Genomic DNA, 21,192 nt, shown 5'->3' on the forward strand with positions numbered 1-21,192 from the left:
AGGGCTGCTCACCACCCCTGCAACCGCTAAAGGTGACCACTGATGAAGGGGAATGTGAGTGACACATTCATAATTAAATCAACTTTCTAAAAAGAAATCTATCTAAAGTAGAGCGTTTAACAAAAACACACTTCCAGCCTGGATCACCAAATGTTTGGCCAGCATGCAGGCTGAAACTCTTAAGAAGCTGCCTTGGGAAATGTAAATATCAATAAGTGAACAGTTTGTTTGTGGGTGTGACTGTGTGGGGAATGTCTGGGTGAAAAGCACACCATTTTAAAAGTAGCTGGGAGGATCTTGGGGAGAGGAGCCAAGATGGCAGCATAGCAGTGGCCTAGGTCCTTTGCTCTCCCTGATTTCGAGTTACTTTGTGAAGTTTACCTTGAATATGCCTTCTAAGATTACCTTGAATAAGCCTTCTAAGATTTATGAGGCCCAGGTTCAGGGTTTTCCTCCTGATCCCTCTCCTTCCCTGGGACAGCAAACCATTACCACCTACTTGGCCACTGCAGCGGATTTTTAGAGAACCGAAGAGCCCGATGTGCGAAGTGGCATGGGAGAATCACAACTGCCTGCAAGGGAGGTGTCTCTAAGCCCCGTGCTGAGTTTACCTCCAGCATAGAGAGGCGTTGTTTCCGTCGGTTCGTCTACATGCGATGACAATAGAATTGTTTGGCGATGATGGAGGAGTCTTCGGCTAGGTTAAGCATCCTTTCTTGCGGAGCTCCCTAATCTGTGGAGCTAGCTGGTCCTGGTCTTGCGGTTGTTTATTCCCCCTCGGGGGACAATGGGGCGACTACTGGGATTTTTGGCATCCTAGCGCCGCAGACAGATAACCATGAAGGAGAAGGCAGTGATGAGCTCTCTAAGATTCCTTCTCAGCCGGAGACTGTGACCTTAGATTCCATCTGGGACTTGGTTGCTGGATTTGGGAATACTCTTAGTTTAGTTAATAAGATTGATTCTTTTTCTACTTCTACCGAGGAAAAAGTTCAGGATCTTCCGATCAGATCTCGGGGGTTTCCAGAAAGATTACTGGAGTTGAAAATTCTATTAAAGAATTACAGGTGTTCAACTCAGCTACTGTGAAAGATTGCAATATGCATTCCAATCGACTTGAACATCTTGAAAATAAGGCTAGACCTATTAATCTTTGTTTATTGAATTTCCCCAAAATTTTGGGAGATCCTCCTTTTTCTACTTTAAAAAGATATTTTCAAGAGGTCTGAGGTTTTTCACCGGCTCAATTCCCTTCTTTAAACTCCTGTTATCTTCTAGCTAAGAAGGTTTCTGTTCTTCCAGTGATTTCTGAGGCCCAGGTTCTGAATCTGATTGAATTTTTGGAAACTTCTTCTTTTGAAATTGACCCTGATGCACTCTTGTGGTTGATTACATCAAAAAAAGAAATGAAAGAAATGTGCTGCGATGGTATTTTCCTGTTTTGTTTCACGGTCGTCTGTGAAAATATTTCTTGATTTATCCCAAGTTACTCAGTTGAGAAGGAAACCATTTCTTTAGGTTTTTCTTTCAGCTTAAGACACCCTTCTAAGTGCATCATCAAATGTAGGAATGAATGTTTTATCTTCTTTTCTCCATTCCTGCAACCCTCCCACTTCCCCTACAAGGTTTACTCTTACGGGCTGATACAGTAAAGTGTGCTCAGGCTGAGCGCACTGTTAGCCCCCATTTGGATGTGAATTTGACATGCTATTTTTAACCCTTATACAGTAAGGAGTAACAGTGTGTGGAAAACATGCAGCCAAACACCCCCCCCCCCTTCGAAACTAATAGTGCCTGCAACATGCAAATGCATGGTGATGGGCCTATTAGTTATTCCTGTGTGATACAGAAAGCAAAATGTGCAGCCAAGGCAGGCGTTAATGTGCAGCCAAAGGCTGGCATTAATTTTGGCTGGAGGGGTTGGGGGGGGAGACAAGCAGCAGAACATCAGACAATGGGAGGATAGGAGAGTTGGTGTCCAGGAGTGGGCGGGCAGGTGGGGGACTTAAAGGGCTGATGGTTCGGGGGGGGGGGGGGGGGGGGGGGGGCTGGGCTAGAAGGGATGGCATCTGGGAATAGGAGACTGGATGAAGGGCAGGGGTGGGGACTAGAAGGTGGGGGGGGGGGGGGGGCTGGGCTAGAAGGGATGGCATCTGGGAATAGGAGGCTGGATGAAGGGCAGGGGTGGGCTAGAAGGGATGGCATCTGGGAATAGGAGGCTGGATGAAGGGCAGGGGTGGGGACTAGAAGGTAGGGAGGCCTGGGAGAGAAGGGGGGGCAGGGAATTAGAAGGTAGGGAGGCCTAGGCGAGAGGTAGTAGGGAATCAAGGCGTAGGGGGCTTGAGAGAGCGGTAGGGCTGGTGCTTAGGAGTGGAAAACTGGGAAAGAGCAACAGAGCGTTGGGGGGGGGGGGACACAAAGATTGCAGGGCAACAGAGAGGGTGGAGGGTTAGTCAGGACAAGGGCTGATAGAAGGTGCAGCAGGGCACTGGGAGGTGGGCGCGGGAGCTTGGAGAGAGGGAGAGAAAGGGACAGGAGATGACCAGTAGCAGGGGTGGTGGATTAGTGGTCAGATCAGATACTGGGAGGTGGGCGCGGCAGCTTGGAGAAAGGGTCAGGGAGATAGCGAACGTTAGTAGGCAGGGCTGGGAGAAGGGGGTAACAGAGCACTCTGAGGTATGGGTGGGAGTTTGGAGACAGGGAGAGGCGCCAGAGCCAGGCTCCCTCCGTCCGTCCCTCGGGCGTTACAGCTCCCGTACCGGGCCGCCGCTGCCTCTCCCGCGTTTCCGGACACGGTGCCTCGCGGGACGCCACGCCCCCCTCAGGTGACGGGAGGGAGCGCCGCTCCGGCCGCATTATTAGTGGGTCTGTCCAAGGGAAACTAAAGTTAAGCTCCCGGAACGCGAAACATTTACTCTCGGTCTGCGTGCACAGGGGAAACACTTCGTGACTCCCCCCGGGGCCTGCAGCCACGCCAGCTCCTTCCTGGCAGGGGTCTCGGCCAGGGCCCTCCCCCGCTGCACGGTCCGGGGGGGCGAAGCCTGCGTGGGGCGGGTGGAAGCGGGGAGTCACCTCTGCGGGCGCTTATAACGGCCGGTGGGGCAGCGGGGAGGAAGGGCCGACACGGTCAATTCAGGAGGCGATGGTGACAGGAAACAAGCGGAAGTTTGGCTCTCGGAGGCTTCCGTCAGAGCCTGCCCCTTGGTGACGCAAGCCTGCGTCATTATCAGGGGACGGTGCGTGCGTGGCGTGGTGCAGGTGTGTGCGCATGCGCTGCACCACGGAGCTGAGTGGTGCTGGTTGGTGGCGGCCGTCGTCAGCATTAGCCGTAACTACAATGATGAGCTCCAGTATCTGGACAAAATCACCCGGAACTGCTGGCGGATTAAGAAGGGCTTCGTGCCCAATATGCAGGTAGGGGGCCCGTGACACCATGATGGGGAGGGGAGCTGCTTTATGACGTCACACGGGAAGCTGTGGGGACCCCGTGACGTCACGGCTCCATGAATCTGAACTCGGGTGGGGGGGGGCTGGAACCCTGCAGAATCCGAGAGAGAGAGAGAATGAATGAATGAATGAGTGAGTATGGATGGGTGGGTGCGAGTCTGTGAACGTGTGTGTGTGTGTGTACATATTTATTTATTTATTTAACATTTTTCTATACCGACCTTCATGAAAGATTTCATATCAGATCGGTTTACATGTAACAAAGGGTATAACTTAAACAAGAACAATTCACTTGAAGCGGAAGTTACATATAACAGGGTATATAACTTGGGGCTAGGCTAGTCAGAGGTAAAGGACAGTGTAACTGAGGAGAACTAGAAAAAGCAATTAAACAAAAAGAAACGGCTGCTTAATTATAGTGTCTAAACATGGCGAGGCATTAGCCGGTAAAGCAGAGTCCTCCATTGTCATAATACTCCTCAGTATTATGACAATGGAGGGGTGTCTTTGAATCTATATAAGTGTGTATAGTGAGGTGTTTCACATCCGAAAAAAACAAATATGGCTCTGGTTTTCAGTAAATACCCACTAAGTATTCATGAACTACATTAAAATGTTTGATGCCTTATTCTGATAGTTCGTGTATTTTGTTTGTCTTGGTCTGTTAGGATTGGGACCAAGGACCAGAATTGTGAAGGTTGCTGTTAGGCTTTTGAGATGGCCCCCAGGTCATTGGATAAAAGAGATGTTAGAGTAGATCTGATTTTATTCCCATTTGCATTTAAGTGGATTAAGCACAGCAGCCAAACTACTTCCTCCACATTTTGGTTAGTGTTTGTATTTGAATTGGAGCCACACGTTTATAGATGCACTGGGACAAAGCCCAGGACTGACTCCTTGATGATCTGGTAGGTTGTTTTTTTAATATAGAATATGACAGTAGATAAAGGCCATACATCCCATCTAGTCTGCTCATCCACATTTGCTCAGCTTTCTGTTTATATGTATTTGGACTTACCCACTTTTTTGAATAAATTCATGAAAGGTGGAATACGGCATATTAAAGTGGAATATAAAATCAAAATGGCAGCATACAATCTAAGCTCAGTAGCAGATTAACAGGTTGACAGGACTAAACTTGAAATCAGTTAACAGTACTGACTAAGAATAAACATCTCAGCAAAACAAGGTTGTACAAGTACATTCAGACACTCACAATGGGTGTCAGGGCAGTCCGAGCACCACCGGGTGCATGACTTTCTCCAACACGAGAAAGGAGAGAGTTTCGGAGTGTAGCGCTCCAGTTCGAAGCTCAATGGATTGGGTAATCCGAGTGACTTCTCCTGGCAGTGGCTCTCCATGTATTGAAGACAAAAGCAACGGAGTAGCTATTGGAGTGGTAGGAATCCGTATATGTTCCACTAAGCGGCTTAAGATGAAATTCCCTCCTGCCCCAGAATCAACAAGGGCTAAGGTCTGGAATTCCAGGCTTCCGCAGATGAGCGAGACTGGTAGCGATAATGGAGAAGTAGGTGTGGTGAGGCCTAGGAAGAGTCCTCCTGCAGATCCTAGGCCTGCATGTTTCCTAGACAGATGGGACAGGTCTGGACGGCGTGGCCGGATTAGCCACAATACATGAATAACCCCATGAGATTACGAAATCGTCTCTCTTTAGAAGTTAGATTTATTTATTTATTTATTTATTTAACTAACATGTTTTGTATACCGTCCTTCGGTTTCGCCATCAGAACGGTTCACATCATATTAGTTAAACAAAACGTTGATTCATATTAGCTAAACATCTTTGCATCATAATAGTTGAAAAGAAATTACTTCATGGTGTCTATATTTTGTATCTTAGTTTAAAAATAATTTGTGTCCATCTTTGTATATGGCGTTGAATGTAGTCTTAGGTGTTCTAATGTTGTCTTAGATGTTATTGTGTTGCTCTGAAGCTGCAGATTTTTTTCTTGGTGGTTGCTTGCGTGGGAATCTGGTTATGTTGATGGATGATGTCATTTGCATATGCTTTGGTGAAAAGCCAGGTTTTCAAATCTTTTTTAAAGGTTTTGATGTTAGGTTGTGTTCTTATTTCGATTGAGTTCCATAGGGCGGGACTGGCGATGGATATAGCTCTTTCACGAGTTGCGTTCAGATGAGTGGATCTTACTTGAGGGATTTTGAGGAGGTTCGTTGACCGTAGGTTCTTTTTTGGAGCATGGGGTTCGATGTATTTGCTCAACCAGTAGTTTTGCTGTCCTGTGATTATTTTATAGAGGATTGTTAGAACTTTGTATTCTATTCTGTATTTTATTGGGAACCAGTGTAGAGAGATAAGGGTTGGTGTGATATGGTCATGTTTCTTTGTTCCTGTAAGAATTCTTGTGGCTGTGTTCTGTAGTATTTGTAGCGGTCAGATGGTAGAAAGAGGTAGGCCGAGGAGTAAGGCATTGCAGTAGTCTAGGTTGGAAAAAATGAGTAGTTGTAGGACTGTTCTGAAATCCTCCTTTGTAAGGAAAGGTTTGAGCCGTCTGAGTGTGAATAATTTGAGGTATCCTTCTTTGATTTTGTTTATGTGGGTTTTGTATGATAGTTCTTTGTCTAAGGTTATTCCTAGGTTTCGAGCGTGGCTGACTGGAGAGATGAGTGTTTTAGGGTCTTCTGTTTTGAGTGGTTGCATGGGAGATTCAGTGACTTTTTTGTCTAGGATGATTAGTTCAGTTTTCTCTATGTTTATTCTGAGTTTTATGGTGTATAGGCATTGCTTGATTTCTGTGAGGTAGCTGGTAATACACTTGTAAGTTTCTTCCATTGTATTCTGTATTGGGACTAGGATTTGGATGTCGTCAGCGTATATGAAAAGGGTCAGGCCTAGGGATCCAGTGTGTGACAGATCGGTAGAAGATATGTTGAAAAGTGTTGCTGACAGGGCAGATCCTTGTGGGGCTCCTGTGTTTAGATTTACCTTGTTTGATAGGTTGTTATTGTATATTACTTGGAAACTTCTGTTAGACAAGTAGGAGGTGAACCATTTTAGTGTGGTTCCCGTTGCTCCTATTTCGGATAGTCTCTCAAGTAGGATAGCATGGTTGACTGTGTTGAATGCGGCTGATAAATCCAAAAGGATTAATATGTAACTTTTTCCTTTATCGAATCCTTGAAGTACTGTCGTTTAGGGACAATAGTAATGATTCGGTGCTTACATTTTTTCTGAATCCAAATTGCAAGGGGTGAAATATGTTATTCATTTCAATGTGGTCGGATAGTTGGGAGTGTTCGATTTTTTTTCAATGATCTTTGCTATGAAGGGTAAGTTTGATATGGGTCTATAGTTTTGAATGGCGGGGAACCACCACGATAGGCTAAACACAATAGTGAGGCGGACACAGAGGAAAGGAAGCTTTATTATACTGCTGTGAGAGGTAGATGATGTCCCAGGTCAGACAGGGCAGTAGTCCCAGTTGTAATGAAGGTCCGGTAGTGTTCTGCAGTGCAGGATAACCCGAGGACCAGGAGCGTTGGGACCGGAGAGACCTGGAGCGTGGTAGTACTCACGGGCTAGTTGAGCTGAGCTTCCTTCAGTAGTAGAGAGACAGGCGAAGCCGTGGTCCGAGAAGGAGAACACCCAAGCAGGTTAGGCCCTCGAGGAGCGAGTACCTAGGGTGTCTGGATATCTGAAAGAGAGCAGAGAAGACCCCCGAGAAGCGGGTGTCTAGATGGTTAGGCAGAGCAACCCCGGAGGGAGGGTAGAAGTGAAGGGCCCCCGAGGAGTGGGTACCCAGAGCTTCGGTTGTCAGCTAAAACCCCGGAGGGTGGAGCGAAGTAGAATCCAAGCGAGCAGCTCAGAAAGCCGTCAGAGTAGCGAACCGTAGTCCTTGCTAACTCGTTCAATGGGAGCAGAGCAGAGGTTTAAGTACCTGGAGGTACTGACGTCATGCAGTAGGGCTGCCCCCGAGGTTCCTGCCATGACGTCTACAAGAGCGTGGGTGGCGTGCGTGCGCGCACCCTAGGAGGCCTCAGGAAGAAGCATGGTGACCGGGAAAGCCCATGCCGTTTCGGGGGTGCCAAAGGGTTTGGCAATCAGCAGCAGAGGCAGCCATTTTCCCGAGGGAGGTGAGGCAGAGCAGTCGCAACCGTCTGCGACCAATGGCCGTAACAATTGGAGAGTGGCCAGTAACCCCAATATTTAAAAAAAGCCCCAGGGGCAGTCCAGAAAACTATAACCAGTGAGCCTGACTTCAGTGCCGGAAAAATCATGGAAACTGTTATAAAGAACAAAATCACAGAACATATAGATAGACATGGTTTGATGGGACACAGCCAACATGGATTTACCCAAGGGAAGTCTTGCCTCACAAATCTGCTTCACTTTTTTGAAGGGGTTAATAAACATGTGGATAAAGGTGAACCGGTAGATGTAGTGGCTTTTGATTTTCAGAAGGCATTCGACAAAATTCCTTAAATGGTCAGTTTTTTTTCAGTGGAGTGCCTCAGGGATCTGTACTTGGACCGGTGCTTTTCAATATATATATAAATGATCTGGAAAGGAATACGATGAGTGAGGTTATCAAATTTGCAGATGATACTAAATTATTCAGAGTAGTTAAATCACAAGCAGATTGTGATAAATTGAGGAGGACTTTGCGAGACTGGAAGATTGGGCTTCCAAATGGCAGATGAAATTTAATGTGGACAAGTGCAAGGTGTTGCACATAGGGAAAAATAACCCTTGCTGTAGTTACACGATGATAAGTTCCATTTTAGGAGTTACCACCCAGGAAAAAGTTCTAGGCATCATAGTGGATAATATAATGAAATCGTTGGTCAAAAAAAGCAAACAATTTTAGGAATAATTAGGAAATAATAGAAAATAAAACAGAATGTAATAATGCCTCTTTATAGCTCTATGATGAAAACGCACCTTGAATACTATATGAAGTTCTAGTTACTGCATCTAAAAAAGATATAGTTGCACTAGAAAAGATACAGAAAAGGGTGACCAAAATGATAAAAGGGATGGAACAGCTTCCCTGTGAGGAAAGGCTGAAGAAGTTAGGGCTGTTCAGCTTGGAGAAGAGACGGCTGAGGGGGGATATGATAGAGGTATTTAAGATCATGAGAGGTCATGAACGAGTAGATGTGAATCGGTTATTTACTCTTTCAGATAATACAAGGACTTTGGGCTACTCCATGAAGTAGGCAATTAGCACATTTAAGACTAATCGGAGAAAATTCTTTTTCACTCAATGCACAATTAAGCTCTGGAATTTGTTGCCAGAGGATGTGGTAAAAGTTTAAAAAAAAAAAAAAAGTTTGGATAAATTCCTGGTTAAGGTGGAGCCCATCTTTTTGGAAAAGGCCCCCTCCCTTCCCCAAAATGTTGCCTATTTCATAACAAACCTAAAGCCTTCTTTCCTGCACCATCGTCTCATCTACGCATTGAGACTCCAGAAATATGAACCCTATTTCAAGGGCTACAATATTGAAAGCATAAAGAAAGGAATGGAAGTGTAAAAACAGTTTTACACAATTTTTCACCCACCAAACTTACCTGTTTATATTCAATATGGTTGAAAGAAAAGAAATTTGCAGCCTGCAGAATTTGCCTAAGAGTTGCTGCTGTTCCTGTTCTACTAACATCACTGCTAAAAGAAATGTTCCCAGCTGGATGAGATGATGGCCACGTGGAGCCGCCCTTATCATGCACATTTCTAGTATCCATGGGTCCAGGAGAAACCAGAGTTCTCTGCAGGCTGTGATATTATAAGAAAGCTCCAAAGGTGATGCCATACGCAGAGGCGTACTAAGGGGGGGGGCAGTCAGCCCCAGGTGGCATCGGGGAGGGGTGCACTTGCTGCCGGCAGGAAGGTCCTGCGGTGGTGTGGAACAGTGACATGGTGGGGGAAATCCCGCCAGCAAAAGCAAGGACCTGCGGCAGAGGCAGAGGCCAGCAGCAAAGAACGGGCCCAGCCTTGCTGCCGGCACGCCCGGAGTCGATGGCTGAAGAAGAGGCCCTGCGGTGCAGCCGAAGAAGGGAGAGCCTGGCCCTGTGAGAGTAAGTGCTTGTTTGCGTGTGTATGAGATGAGTGTGTGTGTGTGTGTGTGCCTGTGGGTGCGCATGTGTGAGAGGGGTGAGGAAGCTTGTGCGTGGGTGAGACAGGCATCGTGTGAAAGGTACAAAGGAAACAGTGTAGGTGGAGGTGAGAGGAAGCGTGTGTGTGTGCGTCAGGTGGTATGTATATTGAGAATTCAATCATTTAGGTATATGCACCGTGTCCTAATTAGAAAGTATTACCTGTAACTATGTGAAATTTGAAAATTAAAAAAAAAAAAACGTGGTACAGTTAAGCACTCAGGACAAAGAGGATTTAATTAGTGGTCTGTTTTCTAATTTTCCCCCCACCTCCTCCAGTGAAAGATGCCAAGTACAGCTCTGGTTTTAAACATGGACAAATTGCTTCAGATTGCTGAATCCCTGGAAAATGTTGTCAAGAGATGTTTTGGGCCAGAAGGAAGTCAGGTCCTTTTCATGAAAGCTACCGGAGAAATGCTCATTACCCGAGATGGGAAAACAATTTTGGAAAGCCTGCTGCTGGATCATCCAATCGCCAGGTAATTAAAAAGCAGCATTATGTGTGTCAGGGCATGCGGCCTGCACAGTGCTTTACCAATGTAAAGGCAAATGTTCAGATCTGCGGGCGCGGTTCCCGGCATGCGCACATGTTATAAAATCCGATACCCGCGTGCACGTGCGTGCCCGGTTTTGTATCTGCACGGGGTGGGGGAATTATTTAACATATGTGCAGCGACGAGATTGGGCCTTTGCCCAGTTCCCTCCCAGTCCGCTCCAATAAACCCACCCTAACTAACCTTTTTTTTTTTTTTTTTCCCCACTGGGACAGTGCAAAATAGTGCAGGCCCCCGGCCTGCCCCTTTTCAATAACCCAGCACTTCCGCGCATACTGGCAGATTCATGCGTGGCTGAGCTGCTGTGAAAATGCACTCGGAGTGCGGGCCAGCCACGTGCGTATATGCCAGTAATGACATTTGCTGGCGTTTGGTTTTGTAACATTTGGGGAATTTTCAATTATTACTGTTTGTAAATACTGGGAGGCTAGGTGGAGGTAAAACCAAAAGCTATTGTCTTATAGAGACATTTTTGTTTAAGGCAGGGCTGTAGTTTGGAAAGCTAATATACAGTGGCTTGCAAAAGTATTCGACCCCCCTAATAAGTCAGCAGATTTGTGTGCATTACAAATGACACTTACATACAGGCCAATACAGAACGGTGCGCTCGGCCGAGCACACCGCTTAGCCTCATTTGACATGGAAAATGCGTGGCCAACACCACTCCCCCCCCCCCCCCCCCCCCCCCCCGAAACTAATAGCGCTCATCACATGCAAATGCATATTGATGAGCCTATTAGTTATACCCACGGGATACTGAAAGTAAAATGTGTGGCCAAGCCGCACATTTTACTCTCAGAAATTAATCAGGGACAACGCCGGGAAAGCAGAAAAAAATGCTTTTCTGTTGGACCTCCAACTTCATATCATGGCGATATTAAGTTGGAGGTCCGAAAAAAACAACAAAAAAAAAAAGCTCTCTGCCGGCCCGCAGGTTGGAAGACGGACACTCAATTTTGCCGGCGTCCGTTTTCCAAACCCGTGGCTGTCAGCGGGTTCGACAACCGACGCTGGTAAAATTAAGCGTCGGTTGTCAGACCCGCTGACAGCTGCCGCTTCTACTAATAAGGAGGCGCTAGGGACGCGCTAGTATCCCTAGCGCCTCCTTATTAGCGCAGGCCCTAATTTAAATAAAAGAGTCGCGCGCCCAGGAGAGCGGGTGCTCGCCTCGGAGCGCCGGCTCTCCCGCGGAGTTTATTGAATCAGCCTGGCAGATTGTGCCAGACAGTATGTTTGTTGCAAACCAGTATGCTCTTAAAGTAAATTTTCAGACACAATTCTTTATTTCTCTGCAATTTTTGGTAAATAAAATTAAAAACTGAAAAATGCTGCTTGCATAAGAATTCGGTCTCTTCAGACCAGTACTTGGTAGAACCATCGTTTGCTAAAATAACAGCTTTAAGTCTGAGGGATAAGTTTCTATCTGCTTTGCACACAGTTTGGGAGTTATTTTTGCCCATTCTTCCTGGCAGATTTGCTCCAGGTTGTTCAGGTTGGTTATATGACGCTTATGGACTGCAATTTTCAAATAGTGCCACGGATTCTTGATTGGATTGAGATCTGGACTGTGACTTGGCCATTGTAGAACATTCACCTTTATATTCAGTCAGTCCTGTATTAGTTTGGCCTTGTGCTTGGGGTCATTGTTCTGCTGAAAGGTGAACTTTTTCCCAAGTTTTAGTTTTTTAGCAGACTGAAGCAGGTTGTCGTGCGGTATCTGCCTGCATGTTGCACCATCCGTCTGTTCTTCAATTTTCACAAGACGCCCCATCCCCGCTGAGGAAAAGCATCCCCTAACACGATGCTGCCACCCCCATTCTTTACTGTTGGGATGGTGTTTGCTGAGGAATGGGCAGTGTTAGGTTTGCACCACACATAGTATTTTGAATTTTGGTCCTTATCTCATATTTTAGCTGGGTCACTCTGATGTTTTCTGGCAAACTCCAGATGTGCTTTGATGTGTGTGTTTCTCAGTAATTGCTTCTTTCTAGCCACCCTCCCATGCAGGCCAGTTGTATGCAGAGCTCTTGATATGTTTGACTGATGCACCTCCACTCCAGTCTCAGCCACTGAACTCTGTAGCTCCTTTAAAGTGATTGTTGGCCTCTCTGTGGTTTCCCTCACAAGTCTCCTCCTTGCTGTGACGCTGAGTTTAAAGGGACGGCCTTGTCTAGGCAGTGTCGGGGAGCTATGATGCAGCTTCCATTTCCTCACAATTGATCCACCGGTGCTCACTGGGATATCCATGCACTTGGATATTATTTTGTAGCCTTTTTCTGTCTTGTGCCTATCTATAACTATGTTTAATTTCCTTAGAATGCACTTTGGTCTTCATTTTCACAGCTTTCCTTCAGATTCACAGTCTGACCAATGGTACTGGAATTAGGGGGTCTTTTATCCAGAAAAGCTGACCTTTGTAATGATTCACAGTTAGAGGCCAATTGTAAGCCAACTGTTAGGGCAATATCTTTCCTCTGTGTAAACTTGGAGCTTTCACAGCACAGGGGTTGAATATTTATGCAAGCAGCGTTTTTCAGTTTTTAATTTTATTTTATAAAAAATGCGGAGAAATAATGAACTGTGATGTTGAAAACGTACTTTAAGAGCATACAGGTTTGCAATAAACCTGCTGTCTGGAACAATCTGTGTAAGTGTCATTTGTAATCCGGACAGATCTGACTACTGGATTGAATACTTTTGCAAGCCATTGTATCGAATCCTTGGTGAGGCAATCATGTTGCAGCAACTCAGTTGAATTATCCTGCTGCCCAGATAGCTCTTATAGAAACCATACAAAAGCATTTTTAGTTGGTTTTGTCTTTTGAACAAACTAAAATAAAGCTCCTTCCATTTTCAGAAAGACTGTTAGTTTCTGAAAGCTGCTTAGCCACTCCCATTCTTATGCATCTCATTAAATCCAGATACTTCTTTTGCTAATCCTCATGAAAGCCCATGCAGGCTTTATACAGTGAAAGCCGTTACGTTACATTGAGTTCTGACAACCCATTCCTCTCTCAAAGCAGCTTTGACAGCTGAAGTGTGCCTTGCAGAACATTTGCTGAAAACAAGTGGTGTGGCTTTTATTCCAAACAAAAAAAAAAAAGAGGAATAGAATAAGAAATTAGCTATATTAGGGGAGAGGAGAAGAAGGAATAAGATCCAAAAAGGAAGGAATAGAAACCCCTCAGCACAGGCTGATTTAAAATGGTTGCCTTTCTATGCTGGACGGAAAAGGCGAGGGGGCCCTAACATTTCCCAAATGCACAAATTGTGAAAGTCGGTTTGTAGAACATCTGTGCAGGCTTTGGTGGCGTATTTAAACCCCTACAGAGAGGTTCTGTGCAAAATACTCCACGGGGTGCTGGAGGAAAACAAATCAATCCAGACTGCCAGGGACCAGCTGGGGCCTCACATCGCAGCCCTTCCGAAGCTGGTGGCGGATATTGAAAACGAGTTGTCTGCTGTATATATTTATGCCTTTCACTGCCAAGGCAAAGATACTTGGGAGGGGGCAGAGATGTAAAGAACCTCCAGGGCATTTTAAACAGCAGGAGAGTTGGGCACTCTCGTATCCCGGCAGTGGAATTGGTGAATATTCTTTTTGCAGTGTTAAGCTTAAGTGAGCTGCTGAAAGAAACCAAGATATGTGCCCTGCAGATTTAGAAAAGAAACTTAATGAATGCAGTCGGCCTAGATCCATTTAAGGGTGTGTTTTACTGGGTCATAAAAAGGAGAGCCTTTCAGATGGGATGAACTATAATTACTATCAATAATCACAGGTGCCCTACCCAGGCGGAAAAACCTCAGACCCCCTGCTCAGTTGGGCAACCCAGATTTAATTGAGAAAGGGAGATGGGGAGGGAAAATAGAGCAACCTTTTAATAGAAATATATAATAAGCAAAATGCATGCGGAAAGCAGACAAAAAAAACTGCAAGAAAGTTTATTTTGCTTATTTTATTCCTAACATTAAAAGCAAAAAAAACTCCACAATTCCCCTGGGTCTTCAAAAGTTTGGTTGGTGCCCAACTTTTCTTAAGAGATTGTTCTATCCCTGATCGTGTTCAGTTTCAGTGACTGCTTTAATGAAAATCAGAGCTGCTTTGCAGTTCATAGCTTTCGGTGAAGCTGTGTGTACTAGCTCTGGTTAGATGCACTGGTTTGCTTTTTTTGTTTTTTCTTTTGTACGCAGAATGATTGTGGAGTGCGCGTCCATGCACTACAGTGTAACTGGCGATGGCGTGAAAACCTTTGTCATACTGCTGTGCAGTCTACTCCGAGGACTTCTAGCCTTTGTGGATAAACAGCAGCATCCAGAGACAGCCAAGCAGCGAAGGCACATTCTGAAGAAAACCTCTCATTCTCTGTCACTGTTCCAGACACGTGTTCTGGATCCCCTCATTGTGCACCATCTCAGTAAGCATTTTCTGTCTGTGTATTCGTCGTCTGCTGGGGAAAAACAGTTGTGCCCCAACACAATGCAGTCTACATTGGAAGCTTATTTTTCTGGAAGAATTGGAAACATTAATCATAAATTTATGGCAAAGCTGGCATTGGACTTTTTCTTCCAATGCTTAGCTTGTGAGAACAGTGAAAGCGCCGTGGTCAGCTTGATCGATGACCTTTTTTTGGATCTGCACATGGAGGTCACTGGCCTTCCAGTGGGAAGTTCAAGGATCCTTACAGGCATAGTCCTTCCCAGAGACTTTGCTGTGTACTGTCCAGCAGAGGGCGACAGAAGAGCACTTCTTGTAACAGAATCCATTCACCCTGCTCTTTCTGTCTCTGACTCGGAATTTATGGTAAAGTCTGAGGCTCAGCTGCAGAGCTCCCAATTCTGGATGACAAAACAAACACAAGCAATAATGAAACATTTGCAAAATAACCAGATAAAAGTGCTACTGTCAAGTGTAAAGCAACATGAAATAGTGCTTTACTGTGCAAAACTAACGGGCATATCGGTCATAGACTGCTTATCAGCAGAAGAAATCTCTCTGCTCTCCAGGGTAGCAGGTTTATCACCAGACTATGGATCCGTCTCAGAAATGTTGTGTGCTCGGGTCCTCACTGGCACTGCAGTGGCCACACTTTGCCGGCCAGTTCTTCTGGGCTCCAGGAGATACGCTCATCTCGGTTTTAAAAAGACGCAGGTCTTTGACCCACATTGTGTGGTTCTCTGTGGACCAGTAAAGGGCCTCACGCGGCAGCATGTTTCTGCCTTTCACGGAGCATTTAAAATGCTAAGGCAGCTACTTAAGGCTGCCGACCTAAGCAATGAGCATGAAAACGAGCCTGTAGAGCAGGCACAGGTAGCTGGCGCCTTCTGTAATGAGCAAGGAAAAGCTTGCAGCAACACCAGAGCTCCCAAAATGTCTGCAGACTCCCCGGTGCCTAGAGACGTGAGGCCAGAAACTCCCCAGGACAATGGGAATGCAAGCGGTCGGGAAGAACTGCAGCCAGCCTGCAGAAAGGCAAGTGAAATTGATGAAGGTACGAGGAATGAGACTGTCAGAAGGAACTGCTCTGCTGCAGTAAACAGTCCAGTATCCACACTGGGACGGCCAAGCAGCAGACCGGGCTGCTGGGATAAAGTTCAGCAGAACAGGACTGGGAATTGTGCTGACCAGAGACCTTCCATCTCCTTCCTAAAAGCAGGATCACTTCTGCCAGTGGGAGGAACCTTTGAGATCCTGTTACATTATTATCTCACTTGTCATGCACGTGAGGGCCAAACGCCAGAAATGATGGTTTCCACTTTAGTAGCTGATGCATTACTAGGGGTCCCCAAAACATTTACAGAAACAAGAAAAGAAACTCCAGTTTCCTACAGTTCTATACCAGCGTTATTAATGCTTTAAGAAGAAGAGAGGCAAAGCAAAGAGAACCACAGAGCCTAGAATCAGTCTCCTGCAAACAGCAGCTGCTGGCTTCAGTGCTTCAGTGTGTGACCAAGCTTGTAACCATTGATATGATCGTTGGCATTCCAAGAGGACCTTCACGGAAGAGAGAGGAAGATTCGGAAAATGACCTGTGAAAAATATGTACCTTTTTTTTTTTTTCTAGCTATAGACCGATGTTTATGTGGAATTGTAAATTTTTCTCATTGCTGTACTGATGCAGTAAAAGATAATGGCTTTGTACAGTAACTACTTTTTAACGCCCTGATTGTCTTTTGAGTTGGATTAAACATATTAACATGTCTTATTGATTACATTTTTTTTTAATTTATAAAGTTTTATTGGCATTATGAGCTTACATAATATCAACAATATAACTTGAGTCAAGTACAAGATACAAGCATATAAAACTGCGAAAATTCACACCAGCTTTATGCCAATATGATTTATGACAGATAACTTTATGTCCCTCCCCAACCTCCCCCCCCCCCCCCCCCCCACACTTACACACAGTTTGAAATTAAGCTGTTAACATTAAGTAACTAAAATATAATATGCCAATCATTGCGTCCTGGTAAATTTGTCAATGGCACCGAATGAGTCTACCATCCTCTAAAATGTCGAACAGAATGTATCATATCAATAATCATTACGACAAAAAGTTGAGCCCAACAAATAGATGAAGAAAGCAGTTTATATTTATGCCCGCAAAGTTAGTTGCCATTGGGCTGTAGGGCATGCCACACCTTATGAAACTTAGACTCTGTTCTATTTTTATGAGCGGTTATTTCACCCAAGGTATGTATGTGGACCATCTTTTGTTGCACCTCCTTGATGGACGGGCTGGTTGGGTTTTTCCACCTTCGAGCGATAGCCCCTCTTGAGACTGTCACATCATATTTAATAAATGCGTTTTGAAGCTTAGAAAACTGTGCGCTGTCTATATTTAGTAGTGCTTGAGAAGGCGTGATATGTACGTCAGTCCCATATATGGTTGTCAACCACTGGGACACAGAGACCCATAAGGTTTGTGTTTTAGGGCATAACCACCACATATGAAAAAATGTACCTTGGTCATTGCACCCCCTCCAACAGTGGTCCGATATGGAAGGTTGCATCCTGTGTAATCGGGTCGGGGTCAGGTACCACCGACATAACATTTTATAGCCATTTTCTATATGAGAGGCGGAGATAAGACCCTTCCCCAGTGAATGGCTTATACGTCTCCAATCTTCCACTGACCAGTTTTCCTGCAGATCTCTCTCCCAAGCCACGATGTGTGGTGTTTGTAAGGATAGCTCTCCTATAAGCATGGTATAAAGTCGGGAGACATGTTTACGGACCTTAGCCACCTGTAAGCACATAGCTTCAAATGGGGGAATTCCCTGCACAAACTCTGTCTGCATCTGGTTTCGAAGCACAAAGTGCTTTGTTTGTAAATAAAAATAACATTCCCTGTTCTCAAGATTAATAACTGTCACGTAGGGTATGAAAAGGTATGATCCCCCCTGGTTCCCAAACATGAGTAGCCCGAAAGATTCCACTAGCTGGCCATGTCTTAGTGGAGGAAGACTGTGCTGCATGTCGAAAAGAGTAATGGTGAAACAAGTATGTGCTATGAAAGTATTGCCGGGTACCAACCAGCATAGCCCTCCACTTGTTCCATACTGCCAATGTGGCCTGCACGGTCTCTGGTAGGCGAACAACAGGGTGCCATATAGCTCGTTTTTGCCAGAGAATAGCTACTAGTGGGAAACTTCCCACAATCTCTTGTTCCAATTGTACCCAGGGTTTTGGGGATTGGATATTATTCCACTCCCACCGCTGCCTTGAGATGCGAGGCGCCATGATAGCCTAAAAGATGTGGCATTCCCAAACCTCCCTGTGATTTGGGTAGATAAAGAGTTCCTTTTTTTAACTCTGGGAGTCTGGGCTCTCCACAAAAATTTAAATAATCTCTTCTGCCATTTATCAATTAATTTAGTAGGCACTAAGATAGGCAGTGTTAGTAGCAAATAGAGAATCCTAGGCAGCACATTCATTTTCAAAATGGCCAATCTTCCCAACCACGAAATGTGGTAGCGGTCCCATTCTTCCAAATCTTTATAAATTTTTGCTAACAGAGGCGGGTAATTCAATTGAAATAGGTCCTTATTCCCTATAAAAATGCCCAAGTACTTAATTTTCCCCTTGGCCCATTTGAAAGGATGGGACCATTTAATTCACTCAACCATGGGCTGTGGAACCGAAACATTCAAAAGTTCCAATTTTTCCCAGTTAATTTTGAAACCTGATACTTTACTAAAGGCCGAGATTTCCTCCGTAAGAGCCGTTAAAGAGAGGGACGGATTAGTAATAGTGAAGAGAACATCGTCTGCAAAGAGGGATAGTTTAGATGAAAAGGCGCCCACTTCAACCCCGTAAATACTAGAGTTATCCCTAATATGGTGTGTGAAAGGCTCTAAATAAATGGCAAAAAGTAAAGGAGAAGAGAGGGCATCCCTGATGTGTACCCCTGCCAACTGAGAATGGTTGAGAGTATCCGCCATTAATCTTTAAACATGCTTTCGGGGCTTCATACAATTTCTGGATCCACCGTATGTAGCATTCCCCAAATTGGAAAGCTCTCATGGTTTGAAATAGAAATGGCCAGTGTACATAATCAAATGCTTTTTCAGCATCGATTGCTAATAACAGCAAAGGGGTGTCCTGACTGTGTGCCCATCCCATAAGGTTACCTATTTTCCGAACATTATCAGAAGCCATTCTGCCCGGTATAAAACCCCGATTGGTCGGAGTGAATCAATTGTGGGAGCAAAGTATTAAGTCTATTCGCTAAAATTTTTGCCAATATCTCCATATCTAAATTGATAAGGGAAATTGGCCTGTAGGATCCACATATGGTGGGATCTCTACCAGGCTTGGCCAAAATAGTTACCCCCGCTAGGTTAGCAGATGGAGAAAGAGGTAGGGACCCTTGTAAAGCATTAAAGAGATTTACCAATAAGGGCGTCACCAATCCAGCAAATTTTTAATAAAAGGCTGCTGTCAAGCCATCCAGGCCTGGTGATTTTCCTAGCTTAAGGGTTTTTATAGCCCAATTAACCTCTGCTGGTGAGATGTTTCGATCCAAAAATTCTTGATTAACAGGTAAAATAGTAGGAAGATTAGATTGAGATAAATACTTATCGATCCCTGTCTTAGCAATAGAGTGGTCAGTAGCATATAATTCTGAATAAAAACGTATAAATCGTTGTCGTATATCTGCATTGAGGTCAGTAACTCCCCTTGCTCATCCTTCAGTTTAACGATGTTATTTTGGGTTTGACGACATTTTAATTTCCTAGCTAATTGGCGGCCTGCTTTATTGCCCCCCTCATAGTACAATTGTTGGGTTATGGTGAGCTTGTGAGCAATTTGGGCTGCTTCTAAAGTTTCTAAATGGGATCGCAGACCATCCATTTCAGCCAAAAGGGTTGCATCACCAGAGCTCTGGTGTCTAAGACTAATCTGATATAATGAATGTAAAGTATCTTGCTTATCTTTAAGGCGTAGCTTCTTTAAGTAAGTTCCTCTTGCAATAAATTTACCCCGTAGCACGGCTTTTAAGCAGTCCCATAAAATCATAGGAGAAATCTCGTCCTTATCATTAAAATCCAAATATTCCTTTATGTCAGCCTGAATCTGAAGAACAAAGGTTTCATCCTCTAATAAACTCTCATTAGTTTCCAAAATTGTTGGCCCTTCTCGTAAGAATTCAGATCTAGTTGAAATGAAATTGGGCTATGGTCGGACCAGGTTATGGAGTGAATTTGTGGATCCTGTACTTGATTAATACAACACTTAGATATGAAAAGGGAATCAATCCTGGAGTAAGTCTGATGTGCCCTTGAGTAAAATGAGTATTGCCTGCTTTTAGGATTCCTCACTCGCCATGTATCCAATAAATCCAGATGTGACACAAAGGATTTGAAAATCTCCCTATCTTGCCTCGGGGAATGGGCATCCCCTCGGGAGTTATCAAGGTTAGGAGTTTAAGGTTAGATTGAAGTCACCCCCCACTATGATATTACCTTCCGCATGTTGGTCAAGTAAGTGACGGAGGCGACTTAAGCACCTTGCCCAGTGTTTGGCACGTAAACATTTACTAAGGTATATTTTTCTCCACCCAATACAATAATGAGGATAAGGTATCACCCTTCTGGGTCTATAAACTTAGGTATCTCCTCAAACATAACATTTTTGGTGATTAAAATTCCCACACCTAAATATTTGTGCGAGATAGGACGGGCCGACCAGTATTGGGCAGGGAAAGATGGATTTTTGAGGAGACTCTCATGACGCCTCTTAAGGTGGGTCTCTTGGATGAAGGCAATAGAGGTTTGATGATGATGATCCAATTCTGAAAAGAGGCAGTGCCTTATGTAAGGAGAATTTAATCCCTTTACATTAAGGGATAAAAAACTTCAGTACCAGTATGTGTATGTGTCCATCCAGATATCTGATCTGGAGCTGCTCTATAGTATCATGTTTAATGATCATAAAATCCTTAAGAGCATGGTTCTTTATTCTAATGTAGTTAGCATTCGCTGTGTGTAAGTTCCCCCCACCCCTTTCCTCCCCCGCTTTACCACTTTCCCCGCAAGTGTTATCGCTAACAACCAACTTGCCACCAGAAAGGAGGATTCATCCATCACAGTGCGACAGCATTAAGGCCTCCAACCATAAAGTAAAAACTTATAAACATGCTTATCCACACACACAATCCTAAAATGTAATCTTGAACTTGTAACTGACAAATAACCATCCTAGACTTAATAGCAAGAAAAGTCCAGTAATATAACAGAAATTGGTGTCCTTCAGGCTTTTAGCCAGGGAATACCCAACCTGTTGGAACACTAGATCCTTGATCACCGACTGATATTCAGGTGGTCCCGCCCTGCGCTTTCGGGGCGTCCGCATTCCGCCGCAGTCGTTTGTCTCCCCAAGTCACTCTCTGCCAGCGCGGATACTCCTCCTTACGGCTGTTGATTTTCTGCTCCGTCTGTAGCTGCTCAAATCCCTCGAATCCAGCGGCATGCAGTATTTTTGCGGCTTCCGTCAGAGTTTTTATTCTATGATGTTCTCCTTAAAGGGAAGAGCCAGTGATATTTGATATTGGC

The 21,192-nt window shown here is 44.8% G+C and overlaps 1 protein-coding gene across 1 annotated transcript; it reads left to right on the top strand.

Annotated features, from left to right (window-relative positions):
• The first annotated feature begins 2,827 nt into the window (after window positions 1-2,827).
• BBS10 (Bardet-Biedl syndrome 10) lies at window positions 2,828-16,334 on the top strand. The gene is given in 4 exon segments (XM_029597146.1): window positions 2,828-3,414; window positions 9,860-10,059; window positions 14,326-15,920; window positions 15,923-16,334. Coding segments are annotated over 3 exon segments (2,034 nt in total). The 5' UTR covers window positions 2,828-3,414; window positions 9,860-9,865; the 3' UTR covers window positions 16,168-16,334.
• The last annotated feature ends 4,858 nt before the right edge of the window (window positions 16,335-21,192 follow it).

The sequence above is a fragment of the Rhinatrema bivittatum genome, chromosome 4, assembly GCF_901001135.1.
Source record: "Rhinatrema bivittatum chromosome 4, aRhiBiv1.1, whole genome shotgun sequence".
NCBI classification, from domain to species: domain Eukaryota; kingdom Metazoa; phylum Chordata; class Amphibia; order Gymnophiona; family Rhinatrematidae; genus Rhinatrema; species Rhinatrema bivittatum.